This window comes from Marmota marmota, unplaced genomic scaffold (genome assembly GCF_001458135.2).
Source record: "Marmota marmota marmota unplaced genomic scaffold, marMar, whole genome shotgun sequence".
Classification (NCBI taxonomy): Eukaryota; Metazoa; Chordata; class Mammalia; order Rodentia; family Sciuridae; genus Marmota; species Marmota marmota.
The window spans coordinates 63,770,278-63,789,469 of NW_025999968.1; the positions used below are offsets into that span (position 1 = coordinate 63,770,278).

The window sequence follows — 19,192 nt, forward strand, 5'->3', positions numbered from 1 at the left end:
CAATTGCAGTGGTATCAACCTAAGACAGGAGGCTGACGCCTAAAGGTCAGTTTTCCGATGACGGGTAAGAACCATATGTTGAATTGGACAACCTACCAGGCACGGTCCTTAAGCCACATTGCTTGTTTAATTAATCAGAAGGGGGGAGATGCTGGGAGCCATTAGCCAAGTAGGTATGACAATTTCCTTGCCAGCGTACCCCATGTTGCTGACATTTTGCAGTGACATTGAATGTAGTTGACCTTGCTCAAGGACCAGGGCGGATTAGGGTGTTCCCGGTTTAACATAATCGTGTTTAGGGCGTTCCCAGTTTAGGTTCCAGGTTTAAGGTTTAAGATTATTCCTGCTGGGAATAGGGCGTATCCTGCTGCCTGAGTTCCCCTTGAGTTCTCACGGGATTCAGACAGTATATCTTGGGAGACAGAAGCCCAGTGAAGGTGAATTTGGGAGAGAACGTGGATTTGGGCAGAGAACGTGGATTTCCCCAGAACGTGATTGTAGACGGCTGGTGTGAGTTCGGGAATAAAGAGTTGCTGTTTGAATCTACAAGCTGTGTGGTGGCTCGTGATTGTGTGCCCAGCCAGACTGCGGCATTTGTGCCCAGCCAGACTGCGGCAACCACTGTGCACAGCTCACATTTCTATAATCTTAATGAACCTTAAACAGGTATAATACAGTTAAGTTCATGATGCAAAAAATGGGAAAGGCAAGCCAGCAGCAAACAAGGGATTCTGATGCTTTTCTAGAGAGCAATAACGAGATGGGTCAGAGAAGCAGAGGGAGCTAGCTTCATAAAAGGCTGCTGGGGGCACTGGCCACCCCTAACCCCACCCTGAGATCACCAGAAACTACCCAGGAAGAGTGGGATAAGTCCTTTCTAAAGAAACTAAATAGCCCACAGAACAGGTATTCAGCTCCAGACAGTTGGGGGTCCCCCTAAAAAAGGTTGGCTTGCTAAACTTCTTGCCAACCTTTATGGTCTCACTCAGGTATAGCTGGACAGTCTCAGCTAAGGTATTAGAGGAGTTTCCAGCACAAAAGAGACCCAGGGGAAACAGATGGTACACAGAACATATGCAAATGTAGATCTAAAAATCCCTGTCTTCCTCAAAGATGTAATCAATGCATCCCCAAATAGAAATGAGATGCTATAAGGAAATCTTCCAGAACACATCATACCAAAAATAAGAAAAAGGATAAGAGGAACATATGATCAATTGATGAGGTCCAGCATCTATCAAATAGGGGCTTCAGAGTGAAATGAAAATAGAGAAGGAAAGTAGGTGACATAGGGACACAAAAACTGTCACAAAAATGAAATGAGTCTCCAGCCCTGGGTGTGCTGGTGCATGCCTGTAATCCAGGCAACTTGGGAGGCTAAGGCAGGGGAATCACTAGTTTGAGACTAGCCTTGGCAACTTAGTGACACTCTTGTCTCAAAATAATGATTTTTAAAAAGAAAGGCTCTGGGGCTGGGATTGTGGCTCAGTGGTAGAGTGCTTGCCTACCATGCAATAGGCACTGGGTTCGATCCTCAGCACCACATAAATGTGAAAATAAAGATATTGTGTTCACCTAAAACTAAAAAATAAATACTTAAAAAAAAAAAAAGAAAAGAAAGGATCTGGGTATGTAGCTCAGTGACAAAGCACCCCTGGATTCAATCCCTAGTACAAGAGAAGAGGAAAGAGTAAAGGAAAAGAGAGTTCTCTGACATCTCAATAGCAATCATAAATGCTAGGTGACAATAGAGCAAAATTGATAGAAAAATAATTTTCTATAATTTTAAAAACCTTGATAAACTAAGAAACAAATGTAAGGATAAAACAAATATATGTTTTCAGAAAGGAAAGGACCTGGAAAATCCCCCTTCTATGCATCCTTCCTTTGAAGCAGCTGGAAAACACACCATCAAACGACGACTAAACCAAGAGAAACCACTGCTGCTGCTGCTCATGATGAAATAAGCAAGGTCCTGGTATCAGCCAGGAAATGTTTTCAGAACTCTGCACGTACAAACTCATTTCACCTCAAGGGCCTGATGAGCATCATGCCACATATTAGGTGCACTGCGTTACATGGCTTATTTTAACTTCTATGACTAAAACAGATAATATCAGAGAATGAAACAGATGTATCAATCAGAGTATCCCTACAAAAGTGGCACAGAGATGCTAAGGAGCTTTCTCAAGGTCACAAAACTAGCAGGTGGAAGAACAGAGACAGATGCTCACAAGGATGGCTCAAAGATGCATGCTATTTGTATAGAGGTCCCAGTAACAGCCATACCCTGGTAGAAGCTATCAGCCCAGGGTAGAACAAGAGGATGGCACTTTCTCAGAGGGAGGGCTCCAAGGAAAGAAGAGACATGGATATATCAGGTCAAGTGACAGAACATGTGGAAAACTCTACTGAGATATATATAGTCTACACAATAACAATTAAAAAGATACAGAGACTCTATGTAAGTGAGGAAAGAAGGCATCTATTAAAGAAAAAAAAAGATGTCATAGAAGAACACTTCTGGTTCAGAGACATCAAAATGGGACCCCACTTGCTGAAGTAATAATAAAAGGGATGGTATAGCTATTCTGGGAAGATGATGGGACCCTGATATAAAAGGTCTCTCCTCACCTAGGTTGGTGTGTAACACCAAGTTGGCCCCCACATCCCACCTCCTAGTACCTATACCTTGCAGAGTCCTCTGCCCTGAATATAGGGTGGGCCCAATGACTCCCTTCCAACAGAGAGAATCTAACACAATGGGTATCACGTCTATAACTAGGTCATGAAGAGACTTGGACTTCCATTTTGGCCACCCTGTTTTCCTCACTCACTGCCATGTTCTGAGTTCCCTCATGGAGAAGCCATGGCATGCAGTGGAGAAAGTCTCTGTCCACAGCCTCCAAGGAAATGCAGCTTTTAGACAAGCTTTCTGATGAGACCATAAAACAAGCCAACATCTTGATTTCCATCTTGTGAGAGATCCTGAGTCATAGGACCCAGCTAAACTGTATTTGGATACTTGACCCATAGAAACCATAAGATAATAATATTTGTTATTCTGAGCCAGTCCTGAAGGAGAGAGAGAAAACAGACTGGACTCATTGTGAGCATTCCTCCAGACACTCAGACCAGCTAGTCCTCAGGAGACTCTGGTACTGCGACTAAGACTGTCACATTATAGAACAAGTGAGGTCAAGTGCCATGCCTAGACTCAGAGCTGGCCAGAGTAGTGGCCACTGACACCAAGTCTGTTCAACATTGAAGTCTACACTTTCAAAGGACACATCTGGTTTCATTTTCAAATATGTATGCTGAAACCTAAAACTAATTTATGTAGGTTTAAATCTAATGAAGTTCTCATTAAACCAAACTTTCCAGAGAACCAATCAGTTCAGTACATAAAATGCCTACAAAGAACAAAAATGCAACTTTGTAATAGAAAACCTAGGCCAACTTCAGTATTCTCAAAGAGGTCTGTGACACTAAGCTCACTGCTTGCTGTAGTTTTAATCTGCAGTGTCCCCCAAGGCCCACGTGTTAAAGGCTTGAACCCCAGCTTGGTGCTATAGGGAGGTAGTGAACCTGTAAGAGGTGATGGCCTAGTGGAAGGTCTTCAGGTCACTGAATGCATTCCTTTGAAGGGGACAGAACCCAGCCCCTTCCTCTCTCCCTATCTAAAGCAGTAGGGCCAACTGATCATGAACTCAAATCTCTAAACTGTAAACCAAAATAAATAAACCTTTTATTTTAATAAGCTGATTATCTCAGGTATTTGATATAGTAACAGAAAGCTACTTAATGTATTCATATACTAGATTCCAGCCTGGAGGCTCTCACCAAATATGGTTACGGGTTATCATCAAGACATGAGGAAGGCCAAGCATGGTGGTGCATGCCTGCAACCTCAGCTACTCAGGAGGCAGAGGCAGGGAGATGACAAGTTTGAGGCTAGCCTGGATAATTTAGTGAGACCCTGTCTCAAAATAAAAAGAGCTAGGGATGTAGATCAGTGTAGAGTGCCCCTAGTCCATCCCTAGTACCACCAAAAACAAAATAAAAGACACAAGAAAAGACAGAACCAACACTTGCTTCTCAGCCTCACAGTCTTTCAAAAACACTTTAAAGAATAAATAGCGGGCTAGGGTTGTGGCTCAGTGGTAGAGTGCTTGCCTAGCATGCATGATGCACTGGGTTCAATCCCCAGAACCACATAAAAAAAACTAAGAGGCTAGGGTTGTGGCTTAGCAGTAGAGTGCTCGCTTCACACATGTGAGACCCTGGGTTCGATCCTCAGCACAACATAAAAAAAAAAAAAAAAAATAGATAAAATAAAGGTACTGGGTCCAATTACAACTAAAAAAAATATTTAAAAAACTAAATAAACAAAGGTATTGTGTCCAACTATAAAATATTTTTTAAAAAGAATAAGTAGCACTTATATAACTAAAAATACTTTAAAAAAATACTACTAAAAATATTTTAAAAAAAGAATAAGCAGCACTTATATAATTCTAGTGATGCCTGAGAGTGAGTGAAAATTAAAAAACCATGGAGATAGATTCACAAAGTGAATATTGCTCACCTTTATACACACATTGACAGAAACTGTCTGATCCCCTTTGCTGCTGAGTGCATTAAATATTGTGAGTGTCTGGATATCACCAGCATTATTAGAACACATGTCACCAACTGAACCATCATCTCCCATGAACTTGGCTTTTAGCCAATTTGCTAGAATTCTGTAGATGAAAAACAAAAAAAACCAAAAAAACAACACTTAAAGAAGAATCTGATTCTAACTTTGAACTATAAATATTTTCAAGAAAAGAAGACATACCACACAGACCCTAGGGCCACAGACACCAACTCTTATTGTGAGGTTGACATGGACCAAACAGGGTGTCATTTAAAACAGAGCTGGGGAGGCTGGCATTATATATAGCTCAGCGGTAGAGCGCTTGCCTCATACTTGTGAGATACTGGGTTCAATCCTCAGCACCACATAAAAAATAAATAAAGATATTGGGTCCATCTTTAAAAAATATATATCTTTGGAAAAAATAAAATAAATAAAACAGAGCTGGGTCCTACAGGGTTGTATTTGGGCAAGAAAAGAAGAAACTCATGGAACTATCTCATTCTGATGTGACCGAAGATTCAGTACTAAGGAAAGATTGTGAACAGAAAACATCCCTGGAGTTTGAAATACACATTTTACAGAAACACATTTCTCATGCCTGAAACCTTAAAGATTTCCTAAGTGGTGTACATTTCCTAATGAACTTAGTAAATTAGAAATAGGTGTTTTAAGAAATGAATAAGTATTTTTAAAATGCCACAACTCTTCATTGTTTAGTTGTCCTATGAGACGAACATCATGATTTCCTCCTTCCTTATCCCAATGATAAACTGCTTAAAAATGATATGTTCAGAGGACTCAGAGCCTCCCATATTGTGGTGGGAGTGTGAAATAGGGCAGCTACCATGGGATACATTATGGCAGTCCCTCAAAGACTTAAACAGAGTCATCATTACCATAGTGATTCCTCTCCTAGGTATAACATGTCCACACAATAAATAGGTGGATGTCCAAAGTAGCCTTATTCATAATAGCCAAAGAATGGACAATCCAAATATCAACTAACAAAATATGGTAAATTTATACACGCCTCAACACGGATGAGCCTAGAAAACAGGCTTAGGGAAACATGTCACAAAAAACTACATATCATATGATTCTATTTATATAAGATGTCCAGATTAGGCAAATCCATAGGAAAAGAAGAAAAAACAGTAGTTGCCAGGAGTTGGGGGTAGGAGAGAATGGAGACTGATAATGAAAATATGACTTTTACTTAGGTAAAAAAATGTTCCAGAACAAAATGATGTAGATAGTTGTAAATATAACTAAAAACTCACTGAACTCTTAAAACACACCAACACTTAAAATGGGCAAAGTTTATGCTACATGAATTAATTACATTTCAGTAAGCTATTAACAACAACAACAACAACAACAACAACAAAGTAACATGTTCTGTACTAAGTATAAAAGTGGGATTTCTGGAAGCCATTTGGTTATAGGAAATAATGTCATTTTTTAGATCTCTTTTTTGAAATGCCAAAAGTCTTTTTTTTCCTAAGGGGAAAAAAATGGAACTATAGCAGACAAACCATAAACTTTCTTCCAAGAGTCTAAAATGAGTGGGCTCTAGTCAATACACCCAAGCATAGCTTTAATTGACAATCAACTCTTAAATGCTTTGGGACCAAGACTACTACTACAAAGTGGAATAAAAATTAAGATAATCAATCTAAAGTATCAACTTCAAATCATGAACAAAACATACTGCAAGTTTAAGCATTAAAATATAAGTCTGGATTGGGGCTGTGGCTCAGTGGTAGAGCACTCGCCTGGCACGTGTGAGGCCCTGGGTTCGATCCTCAACACCACATTAAAATAAATAAAATAAAGGTATTTAAAAATATGTAAGCATAATATATTTTTAAAATATATATATATCTCTGTTCCAGGGTTCAGACCATATGAGGCCCACAGCCCTGCCTGGCCAGTGCTCTCAAGAAATCACACTATCAGTGTTCACCACACTGTCAGACCTGCCAGGACTCCCCGGGGACTGCTCTTCTCCATCAGGCAGCACCAGTACCAACTTCCAGAACACGCGCTCCCGCCTCTCAGGGAAGTGCTCAGCCACAAGGGATGGAAGGTCCAGAGGTGCCCATGCAGCATTGCTGGAAGGGACAGACCACAGTGGTTAATCCCATGTACCTGCCTCAGAGGAGAAGCACATACAATAGGGCCAACAGACCTCAGCAGCTGCTGGTGGAAGTGCTGAACCTTCATCTGGTGAGCTGTCATGTTTCTGAGCCGCCTCAACCTACAAAGGAAGAGAGAATAACAGCATGCTCATGCCACAGAAGGGACTTTAGAATATTTACTGGTGTTTCTGAATGAAAAGCAATTGGCTAGTGCCTTCTTGTGTCAAGTATTAAGAAGACTGGGAAAATGTTTTCTGATAAAGAACTAGGTTAGTCAGATGACCCTTCATTCCACAGATATCCATTCAGTATCTGCTGTGAGCTGGCTATGGGAGACTTAGCAATAAGACAAAAGTCCTCTTTTAGAACACACACTCATGGGCGAGAACAACCTCTGTACTGGCTGGCACAGCTTGCAGGACATGTCAGTGTCATGGGCAACTGTAGCAGAGCAGGCAGGAGCCATGTTACATGCTGTCATCTCACTCTGATGGTCAGAAGGAAATATGAGCAAAGACCTGAAGGAAAGAGAGTAGCCAGCAAGACTGTTTCTGACAGATTGAAGAAGAGGGAATGGCCTCTCCATGCCACCACAGAGCCTGAAGTGTTTGGCGGGGGGGAGCGGTGTCTAGGAGAAGGGGTTCAGTCTATTGTACAGCACAGGATCATGAATAAGAGGTGAGGCAACCTGAATGAGATGACAAGGGACCCTATCTCGGTGGGTGGAGGACTCTGGCTATAGCCATAATCCAGAGAGAAGCACTGGCAGAGATAGACCTGGTTAGGCCCTAAGTATGCTCTAAGGGTGGAGCTCAAGGAGGGTAGGTCTGAGAGAAGAATGCAAGCCCATGTCTGTGACCACAGGATGGCCACTTGGGAGCAGGACAGAGGCAAGTTGAGGAAAATTAAGATTTGGAAGTCATGCTGGGAGCTAGACAAGAGTCTAGAATGCAGAGAAGAGGTACTGCCTGGAGCTGCACCAAGGGAGATGTCAGTATGAAGGATGGGGACAGGTCAACAGAGAGAGGGGAAGAATAGAGGGCAAGGGCTGAGTTGAGGGAGCTGGCGAAGGGTGTCAGAAAAGGAGGCCAAGGCTGAGAAGGGCAGCTGGTGAGGAGGAGGGGGACTTAAGAGAAAACTTAAGAAGCTGTGACTCCAAGGTAGCTATGGGCAGAGAAAGTGCCCCAACCTCACAGCATGCCTTACAATAACCAGACCATCCAAGCCCCTCTCGCCACCTATTTACAGATTCAGAGATGACTACAGAATCTGGTTTAAGATAAGACATGGACCTCAATGCAGTATTGCCTGCTATGGCCCCTCTATCATACCTACCCAGGGCCTGCCCACAGAGAAGCAGGGTGGCCCAGACAGGCAGTCTCAAGAGGTGACACTGACACTGGGCCTGATAACAAAGACCAAACCCCACCAGGCCAAGATTGGACAGTTTAGACCCCAGGAACTAGATATGCTCAGGGCAACTAGGAGTGGGGAGTGCTAAGGCACTGTTGCAGGAAACAGAGGGTGGAGTGTTAATCAGATACAGCAGTGAGCCTCTGGCTCCACCAATAAGAATGATATGTATGTACTTTAAAAGTGGGAAGAAAGAAAAACAGGTGATTTTGAGTCAATCACCAAACTTAATCTTTCAAGTAAAAAGTAGTATGAAATCAGAGCCCTGCTTCCCAGTAGTAAAGGAAGTCACATGTCCCTAGCTATAGAAATGACACATTCAGAATGCAGTCTCCCGCCTGTCCTCACTTCCTGATACCACTTTTCTTAACTAGCAAATGCATAGTTTAGACCAGTTCCTGGCGAAGCATTGCAGGACAGGAGCTAAGGCATGGCTGGGCACTGACCTGGTGCAGGAGATGCCCACTTTCCCTGCATGGCCCAGGTCCAAAAGGCCCTTAGCCAGGTTCTCCTCAGCAATAGGGCACTCTGCACTGGGTGCCAGTGCCTGCAACCGGTTATTCATATCCACACAGCAGGGTGCTGCAGGAAAGGCCCGCATCTGACGCCTTAGTTTCTTCCGGGCTGTAACAGCTTCCCTCCACCTGAAGGACACACAAACATATCATCATTCGAGACTAACACCATGGGACAAATGCAGATGTCATAGTTCAGCACTATGACGTGAAGAAACATGGTTTAGGGTCTTTTCCAGAAATAGTCCTTAAACTGAGAAATGAATGAGAATTAAAATATAGGCATGAGAGCAAAAAATAGCATCAAACTACTAAATATAAGAGTTAACACTGAATGGTCTCTGAAGGTTGATTCAGCAATATGGACAAAATCTAAACCCAGCAAACTCCACTGATAGGAATGTATCTTCCCACAGCATGCACATATATAGATACATGAACTGTTGGTACAAGGTGGTCTCTGCAACACTTTGTCACAGCTACAAAGAGAGGCATGTGGGAGTCTATCAACAGGGAACCAAGATAGTATATAACTCACTTGTAGTGACATGCTACACAGTAACAGGGCAAGCTCAATGTGCTGCACTGCCAGGCCCCAAAGCACACCAAGCAGAGTAAAGATTTAGAACACAGTCGAGGGCATGATCTGCTGATAGAAGATTGCACTAGCAACTGCTGTGTCTGAGAAATGGACAAAGGTCTATCTAAAGGCACTGATGGCTCATACATGTTGAATTTAGTAAGAGTCCCTGAGTGTGGATCTGTAGAATACAGGACTCACCGCCGTAGATACTTGCAGAAGCACTGAAGTTCCTGTAGCGTCTCTTTGGCAGTCTGGAAAATTTCCTCAGCAAGAAACAAGTCCACCAATTGGGCACAGATATCCTCACAACAACGGGCCACACGAACCTTCTGGTCTGTCTCCACTGCATTCCTAGGAAACAGGGTAGTCAGTGTGGAGACACTGCACCACAGCCCAGACAAGGAGAACTGACTTTAAAAGTGACGAGTCTGTGTCCTTCATGAGGAAATGTAATTATGTCTTCATGTAAAAGTACCGATACCTCAGCAGCTTATGAGGCTGAAACAGGAGGATTTCGAATACAATGCCAGCCTCAGCCATGGCGTGGCGCTTTGTCTCTAAATAAAATACAAATAGGACTGGGGATGTGGCTCAGTGGTCAAGTGCTCCTGAGTTCAATCCCTAGTACCTCCCCCGGCCCAAGAAAAAGAAAAAGTACAGACACCTAGAAATAGAAACAAAAGTGGTATAAGATGATACAGTATATGTCCAAAAGGACCCCTGTAACAGTCAAGAAATGAACCTTTAAGTTCAAAGCCAGCTTCAGCAACAATGAGGTGCTAAGCAACTCAGTGAGACCCTGTCTCTGAGTAAAATATAAAATAGGGCTGGGGATGTGGCTCAGTGGTTGAGTGTCCGAGTTCAATCCCCTGTACCCCCACCAAAAGAAAAGAACCTTTAAGTTGGGCATGGTAGTCCACATCTATGTACTATTATAGTGGCTCAGGAGACCTGAGGCAAGAGGATTGCAAATTTAAGGCTAGCTTGAGCAACTGTCTCAAAAATTTTAAAAAAAGGTAGGGGGCTAGGGATATAGCTTAGTGTTGAAGAAATCCTGAGTTCACTCAAGTTCACTCACACTATTAAAGAAAAAGAAAAAGAAGTAAACCTTTAGCCCAGCTGGACATGATGGCACACACCTATAATCCCAGCACTTGAAAGGCCGAGGCAGGAGAATCTTTTGAGCCTGGGAGCTCAAGAACAGCCTGGGCAACACAGTGAGACCCCTTCTCCATAAAAAGAGAAGAAAAACAAAGGAAATATTTATCCTAATAAAATAGTTGAAAATTTTAACTTTTAAATAGCCATAAGACAACTGAAAAATCTCAACACAGAGAATTACAATTAGAAGTGTCCCAAATATATGATAAATCACTGGTGACTACTAAGGATGGTCGCCTGTGGCCATGCAGTGGTGGCCTAGGATAAAACAGTATATTATATTTTTATAACAAAATTCTATCAAACAAGAGCACAGAGGATTGTATCAAACATATAGTCACAAAATCAAAGTAGCTTCAACAGCCAATAGCTCATCCTTGGAGACAACCTGGGGCTGAGTTGACACCAAGCCTCCTCAAACTGCAGGACACTGTCTCTGCATCACAGCAAGCTAGGGCTTTTACCTCTGTCCTACCACTGTTCTGGGGTTCACAGTACACATATCACCATCATTTGTGGGGTGTCTTCCTTTATAGAAACCAGAAAAAGGCCCCAAACTATGACAGATGGAAGGAAACACTAATTAAAGATGCACAGCCTGCTGCCAGGTGTGGTGGCACATGCCTATAATGCCAGCACCTTAGGAAGCTGAGGCAGTAGGATCACAAATTTAAGGTCAGCCTCAGCAACTGAAGAGATCCTTCTCAGGCTGGGCTGTGGCTCAGTGTAGAGCACTTGCCTTCATGTGACGCACTGGGTTCGATCCTCAGTACCACATAAAAAAATAAATAAAGTTATTAAAAAAAGACCCTGCTGGGGCCGGGGTTGTGGCTCAGTGGTAGAGTGCTTGCCTAACATGTGTGAGGCCCTGGGTTCAATCCTCAGCACTGCATATAAATAAATAAAATAAAGGTATTGTGTCCAACTACAACTTAAAAAAAAAAAAAATGACTCTATCTCGGGCTGGGGATATAGTTCAGTTGGTACAGTGTCTGCCTTATATACATAAGGCCTTGGGTTCAATCCCCAGCACCACAAAAAAAAAGAGAGAGAGAGAGAGAACCTGTCTCAACCATGTCCTACTTTCCTCTTCATCTCAAAAAAGGGATGTAGTTCATTAGTAGAACACTCCTGGGTTCAACCCCCAGTATCAAAATAAATAAATGAAATGAAATGAAATGAAAAATATAGATTGCCTGCTGGGTGAGTTCCCCATCTGTACTAGAAGTGTTAAAGCAATGTGGTCTATGGCCTTCAGGCTATATCATGGAAGCTTAAGCATAAAGACAGATATTCTTTCACAGCTGGAATGCCTTTTTTTTTTTTTTTAACCGGAAACTTGGCCACAAAATTACTAATGTTCTTAAGTGAATAGCCCAAGGATGCCTTCTAATATATAAAACAAGGGAGAGTCTCCTACTTGAAAAACACTGATCGTAAATAACCTGGTGTGGAGAAGACTACACCAGTGAATCTGCCAAGACACATGACCCCACGCCCGGTGCAGGGTCCACAAGAGGAATCTGAAAGTGAGGCCCTCCCTGCTCTGCTCCCTGAAGTACAGAATTGGCATGTTACCACTTCACTATCCAACAGATAGGCTCCTTTTCAAATGTAGGTGCAAACCTGCTATCCTGAACTGTGCCAGCCTCACAGAGTGCCTTCTAACCCTCCTCCCGCCCTCCATACCCCACACTGTAGTCCACCTGAGCCTCACTCACTTCAACTCCTGGGAGCAAGTTTCCCGCACACACTCTGTCACCATGAGTTCTGTCAGCTCTGCAGTCAAGGTCTGGCTCAAATGAGTTAATACCAGCTCCCTTTCTTGTTGTAGCCTATGGATAAAAGAAAAAAAGCACAGAGTAATACTTAAGAACGAAAGTAAGTGCTAGGCACAGTGGCACAGACCTACAGTCCCAGCTAGTTGGAAGCCTGAGGCACGAGGATCCCAAGTCCAAGGCAAGCCTGGGAACCTGAGTGAAACCTGTTTCAAAATTAAGAAAACAAACTAGGAATGTAGCTCAGAGGTACAGCACCCCTAGGTTCAGTTGCCAGTACCACAAAAAATTAAAAAGTAAAAATTATTTTACTCCTTAATCATGCAGATGGAAGTGAGTTGTCCTGCCTGAGTCAGCAGCCACCTCCAGTGCAGCTTCTTTCCCTTTTTGTCCTGCTGAGGGGAAGGGCACTGTTCACAGGCTGGTACAGTCGGGGGATCCCCACCTAATCCCTGGGACAAAGTATATATGAGGGTGCTGAGTGGACCTGAAGAGGTCTAATGGCAGCACACTGGACAACAGTATCAGAATCTGGGGCCAGGGCAGTTCACCTCTGTGTCTACACTTCAACCATGTCCTACTGCAGGGCAAGGCATACTCACCTTTCCTCTTCAGCCCGCCTCTTTTCTTCCTCCCTTCGCTCCCTTTCCTTAGTCACTTCTTCAACTGCAACATGCCTCAAAAGGCCTGTGGTTGTAGCCATTAACAGATCCTCCATGGCAGCATTAGAAACACTAAAAAGAGCAAAGTGGATAGAATTCAAACTCATGAAAAAGAAAGTCATTATAGACTATTATCAAATAGGATTGTTCCTGGAATGCAAGGATGGTTTAACCTATGAATACTAATCAATGTAATACGACCACATTAACAGAACAGAGTTAAAACACATGCACACACAATCACCTCAATTAATGCAGAAAGAATATCTAGTAAAATTCAAACTAGGAACAGAAGCAAAACCCTTAAGCCATTTATGAAACACCCATAACTCACATCATACACAGTGGTGAACGCCTGAAAGCGCTTCCTCTGAGATATGGAGACAATGATGCCCACGTTTTCCACTTCAACACATTATTGAAGTTATAGCCAGAGCAATTAGACAAGAAAAAATAAGCAGCATCCAAATTGGAAAAGTAATAAAACTATATCCATTCACACATGACATGATCTTACATATAAAAAGCCCTAGGAACCCTAATAAAGAAGCTCAATAAGGTTGAAGGATAAAAATCAATATACAGTGGACAGGGAACATAGTTCAGTAGAGTGCTTGCCTAGCCTGCACAAGGTCCTGGGTTTGATACCAGCACTGAAAAAAAAGCAAAAATCAGTAGTATTTCTACATATAAACAATGAATAATTTGAAATGGAATTTTTAAAATATTCCATTTATAAGAAGCCTAGAAAATAAAAATAATGATCAAGAATAAATTTCACCAAGGAGGCAAAAGTATTGTACACTGAAAACTATTAAAACACTGCTGAAAGAAATTAAGGCTAACCTAAATGTTAAGATGACAATACCACTCAGAATAATCTATAGGTTCAGTGCAATCCTTATCAAAATCCCAATAGCATTTTTTGCAGAAATAGAAAAATGCTTTCTAAAATTAGAATGGTATATCAAGGAATCCCAAATAGCAAAACGGCCTTGAGAAAACAAGAACAACAACAACGTTAAAAGATGTATACTTTTTTTTTTAATATTTATTTTTAGTTGAAGTTGGACACAATACCTTTATTTTTATGTGGTGCTGAGGATCGAACCCAGGGCCTCACATGTGCTAGGTAAGTGCTCTACCACTGAGCCACAACCCCAGCCCGGATGTATACTTTTTAATATCAAAACTTATTGCAGAACTACTTTAACCAAAACAAGGTAGTACTGGTGTAAGGACAGACATAAAGACCAATGAAGCAGAACATAGAGCCCAGAAAGAAACCCTCACATCATGTTTAAATGACTTTCAACAAGGCTGCCAATACCAGTTAATAGGGAAAGAAGTCTTTTTAACAAATGGTGCTAGGAAAACTAGATATCCACTGTCAAAGCATGAGATTGGACCCTTATGTTACACCATACACAAAAATGAAATAAAATAGATAAAAACCTAAACTTATGAAATAATATTATAAAACTCTGCTGAGTATGATAGCACATGCCTATGGTAGCACATGCCTATAATCCCAGCAACTTGGGAGGCTGAGACAGGAGGAGGATTATAAGTTTAAGATCAACCTCAGCAATTTAGCAAGATCCTATCTAAAATTAAAAAACAGAAAAACGGGGCTGGGGTTGTGGCTCAGCAGTAGAGCACTTGTCTAGCAAGTGCGAGACCCTCGGTTCGATCCTCAGCACCACATAAAAATAAATAAAATAAAGATATTGCGTCCAACTACAAATAAAAAAATATATATTAAAAAAATAGAAAAGGGATAGGGATGTAGCATATTGGTAAAACACCCCCTGGGTTTAATCCCAAGTACCACAAATATATAAGCCCATGGAAATAGTTTTTTAGTTTCATTAAATGGGGCATGCTTCACCTATAATCATAGCTACTCAGGATGCTGAGGCAGAAAGATCAAAAGTTCACAGTCAACCTGGGCTACTTAGAAGACCCTATCTCCAAAAAGTTTTTTAAAAGGGCTGGAGATGTAGCTCGGTGATAGAATACCCCTGAGTTCCATCTTAAAGTAACAACAAAAAAAATTAGGAAGTATATATTTTAACTCCAGGATAAAAAAAACTTAACCAGCCAGGCATGACATCATGTATCCACAGTCACAGTTACTTGGGAGGCTGAGGTAAGAGGATCCTTAAGCCTAGGAGTTCAAGATTCTACCTCAGAAAAAAACCATTAAGAAACATACAGTGTCAATCCTTTTGTGTAATTCTTCTTCTTTTTTTTTTTTTTTTCAGTGGTCCTGGGGATTGAACCCAGGGCCTTGTGCATGAGAAGCAAGCACTCTACCAACTAAGCTATATCCCCAGCTCCCCAGCCCTTTTTATTTTGGTTAAGACAGGACCTAAGTTTCCCCGGACGGCCTTGAATTTGCACTCCTTCTACCTCAGCCTCCCAAATCAGTAGGATTACAGGTGTGTTCCACACCCGGCCCAAGTAGCTGTATTTCATACAGACAAAACAATATCTTTCCTTATTGTTATGCCACTGGGATTTTTAAAAGATGTTGAGTTCACTTTAAAATTAAGAGCTCAGAAAAACTTTATTACATTTATTGAAACTAAATTGAGAAAAATAAATGTTTCTAATTTTTAACAAGGAATGAACTAATTTTGACTGGACATTTGAGATATGTTTAAAGAAAAATAGGTTTATAACTTATAAACTTTAATATAAACTGTTGCTCAAAAACATGTGGAGGAGTTATGGCTCAGTGGTAGAACACTCACCTAACATGTTTGAGGCCCTGTGTTAGATCCTCAGCACCACATAAAGATAAATAAGTACAGGTATCGTGTCCATCTACAACTAAGAAATATTTTTTTAAAAAAGCACATGTAGCTGGGTGCAGTTGCGCAAGCCTATAATCCCAGCAACTTGGGAGGCTGAGGCAAGAGGATTTTGAGTTTAAAACCAGCCTCAGCAACTTAGCCAGGTGCTAAGCAACTCAGTGAGACCCTGTCTCTAAATAAAATACAAAAAAGTAGGGTTGGGAATGTGGCTCAGTGGTTGAGTGCACCAAATTCAATCCCCAGTACCCCAAAAGAGCATGAGTAATGAAATCGCAGGGCAGGAACATAAAAAATAGCACCTGTCTATAGAGTAGAAGATGCAGAAGTCCCTGAAACTATCACCACGAGCATCGAGCCTGCTCACCCAGATCTTGTGGAAGAATGAAAACACTTTTTGAGAAGGAGTGGCAAGTGTACTCCCAGGGAGCAGACAGCTGCTGAAGGGGAGGGCGGTGCGCTGGGTGTCACTCACCCCAGAGCTACAGCTGCATAAGCTGCGCCAGCCGAGCTCACTTCCTCACAGTCCCTCTGAAGAGTCTCCTGGATAAGCTCATCCACCACCTGCACAAGGTCCTATGGAGAGACCAGCACAGGGGTCAAATACAGCGTCCCACCCAGGACAGAAATCTGGAGTGAAACCTTGTCACTAGACACTGTCTGAAGGTACCCACTGACAAAGCACTTGACCCCTATCGTGGAATCAGCCACACTGCTTCAGGAGAGGTCTCTGAGGAATGGCTAGGTGCCTTCCAGAGGGAAAAGCCAGGGAAGCCTGCTGGATAACCACCCTTCAGACGGCCCCCACTGTGCCCTGTTCATCTTCACTTGTCCACATTGAACATCATCAACTTCTGTGGTGGTTCTTCATGCTCCCCTCAGGACTCCCTGACACCCCGCATGTGGTTATTGCCCAGTGCCTGCCTCTGAGTGGCCAGGATGACACATTCGAGTCCCACACCTGTGCAGTAAACAAGCTCTACTCAGTTCTTTGGAAACCCCTTGTCCCCGGGCACATAGTACTACCATGATCCCACAGGTGCTGGTCAACCTATCCACTGGCCATCTCGAATGAAGAGGTGCTGATTTCAATCAGACCACACAGGCTGACGCTCTGGTAGTAAGCACTGAAGTACTGCTCTGACTACTGAGAAGAAAAGAGGGGCTCTGAAGTTAGCCTGGGGGTGTTAGGCTCAGTTCTGCCACATGAGGTCATGAACATGGGCAGATACTACCCTCCACTCTACTTGGCTCCTCTCCTTTGAGACCAGGCAACACAGCACCCCAACACAGGGCAGTGGGGGCCAAAGACATTTGTGCACAACGGACTTCTCAGAGCCCTGACCTAGAAGATTCCCTACCGCATCAGAGTACACAGGTGCAGGCTTTGGAGGCAGCACCTCAGGCTGCATGGAGAGCTGGCATAGACTGGGTGCCACAGATGGGGGTGGTGGAGGGACATGAGGCAGAGATACAGGTGAGGGTGCGGGGACTGGAAGAGGCTGCGGAAGGAGACCCTGTGATGGCACATCCTGCTCTGCCTCACATTCTTCTCCTCTCCCATCACCTGGAAGAAAGGACACAGGAAAACATGTTACTGCAGATGCACACAAACAGCACCAGATGCAGTCATCTCCATGCAGGGACAGTCACACGGACCTAAAGGACTGCCCTCCCTGAAAACACCCATGGGACCCCTGAGGGTATATTGCTTCATGTGCAAAACAGCACTGTGGTGTCAGGGTGCCCAGAGAAGGACTTCAGAACTGTATGGAGAGGTACACCTGGGTACCAAGCCGAGGGCCCTCCAGGCCCCAGAGTAAGACAGATGCTCCTGGGCATGGAGAGGCTTTGAGGAAAATGCAGGGCAGCTTCACTCACCCGATGTATCCAAGCTAGGTCTCTGAGCGTTGACGGGTAGCTCTGTGGCCAGGCTCTCCCCGACGTACTTGTTCTGGGAGTTGAAGCTGCACACGGGTGTGTGACGAGGAACTGGGGGCAATGGCCCTCCATTTACAACTTCACCAACTGACACTGTCAGCTTCCTGGTAATAAACACTGACTTCCTGGCCTTGGATAATCCCTCTGGTTCCAGGAATGCCGACCTGTTCAGCTCCACACAGCTACCCAGACCACAAAGAGCCCACAGAAAGGTGTCACTCAAGGGAAGATGGCAGCTTCATCTTCCCAAATCTAGCTGTAATGCCACAAACCCAAACCTTGTCCTGTGTCCCCTAGGCCACATGCAGATGAGAGGAAGGCACAGACCACAGTAACCCCTACTGTCAGCCTCCATAACCACGTGGCCTAGCATGTAAACAACCACACGTGGGACAATATATGGTCCTGTCTCAAGAAAAGAAGCTGCTCATCTCCTGAAGGACAGCTCTGGAGAAAAGAGCTATAGGAGGAAGGGGCTGGAGAAACCCCACTGAGTATAATGATGCCAATTGCTGGGAGAGGGTTTGGAAATTTCATCATGGTCTCAAAATACTGACTGGAAGGTAGAGGAAAACACATCAGCCTGGCCTATTGCTACCTCTATCTCAACCATCTCAACTATCAGAAGTGGACAGTGGTCACTCACAGGTCAGCAAAGGCTATCTTAAAGGAACAGAATAGGAAGATTCTTAAATTTAATCTTTGGATTCTTTGGTAACTCATGAAAAGCATTGATTTTTAGAGTCACAAAGAACTTGGTCTGAAACCAGTCTGCCCACAAACAGCATGTGACTTTGGGAGTACTTCCCAGCTCCATATCAGGAAAGCAGCAAGTGGAACATGCCTTCTCTAGGACTTGGCAAGCAACTGACACTTTTACAGCCCTTTATTGGAATGTAAAAAGAAAAAGGGAATGGGAGCAAAGCCCACAGTTCCAGTTTCAGCCCTTACCCATCAGAAACAGTGAGGCCATGATAGTTGAGGAAGTCTGTGGCCTCTTCGCAGTCTCTGAAAAGCAGCATGCGCACCACACCATCCAGGGGAAAGACAGTAGATCGCTGTGTGCTCACAGTATATGCAATGTTGAGAGCCCGGAGAGCATCCTTGCGGATCTGAAAGGGAAGGCAGTCTCAAATAAAGAAGCCAGTTAGACAAAGGCAACAGTCAACCCCACTTGACCAGCCTCACCCCCAAATTTTGGATTAATAATGCTGAGAATTTCAAAATTAGAGATTTTGTGCAAGTAATATGGGATCTCTGCTTTTTCGTTTCTGTCTGCATGAATGTTCACAAGGCTGAACCTGGCTGCCATGCTCAAGATTCCTCTTATCTGAGCCACAGTGAGCATCTGCACTGCACACTTCTCCTGGCAGTGATCAGTAGTGCCAATCCCAAGTCAAGGGACCATCACAAATCCCTCACAGGCTGCAGCAGTTTCCAGGAGAGGGAGCTATAACCCGCTTGGAAGAGCTCCACAGCAGAGAGATGCTTCAGCACCCCAAGTAACAATCTCTTCCTTCTTGTGCTACAAGCA

The 19,192-nt window shown here is 43.3% G+C and overlaps 1 protein-coding gene across 1 annotated transcript in view; it reads right to left on the reverse strand.

Annotated features, from left to right (window-relative positions):
- Positions 1-19,192, reverse strand: part of LOC107136180 (minichromosome maintenance complex component 3 associated protein) — a 44,371-nt gene that overhangs the window by 14,274 nt on the left and 10,905 nt on the right. The window contains exons 8-18 of the mRNA XM_048803957.1: positions 18,610-18,770; positions 17,599-17,840; positions 17,079-17,284; positions 16,193-16,293; positions 12,839-12,970; positions 12,180-12,293; positions 9,496-9,648; positions 8,646-8,843; positions 6,837-6,905; positions 6,625-6,759; positions 4,589-4,745 (exon numbers count right to left, since the gene is read on the reverse strand). Of these exons, the coding sequence (XP_048659914.1) occupies positions 4,589-4,745; positions 6,625-6,759; positions 6,837-6,905; positions 8,646-8,843; positions 9,496-9,648; positions 12,180-12,293; positions 12,839-12,970; positions 16,193-16,293; positions 17,079-17,284; positions 17,599-17,840; positions 18,610-18,770 (1,668 nt within the window). The remainder of the gene's footprint in view (positions 1-4,588; positions 4,746-6,624; positions 6,760-6,836; positions 6,906-8,645; positions 8,844-9,495; positions 9,649-12,179; positions 12,294-12,838; positions 12,971-16,192; positions 16,294-17,078; positions 17,285-17,598; positions 17,841-18,609; positions 18,771-19,192) is intronic.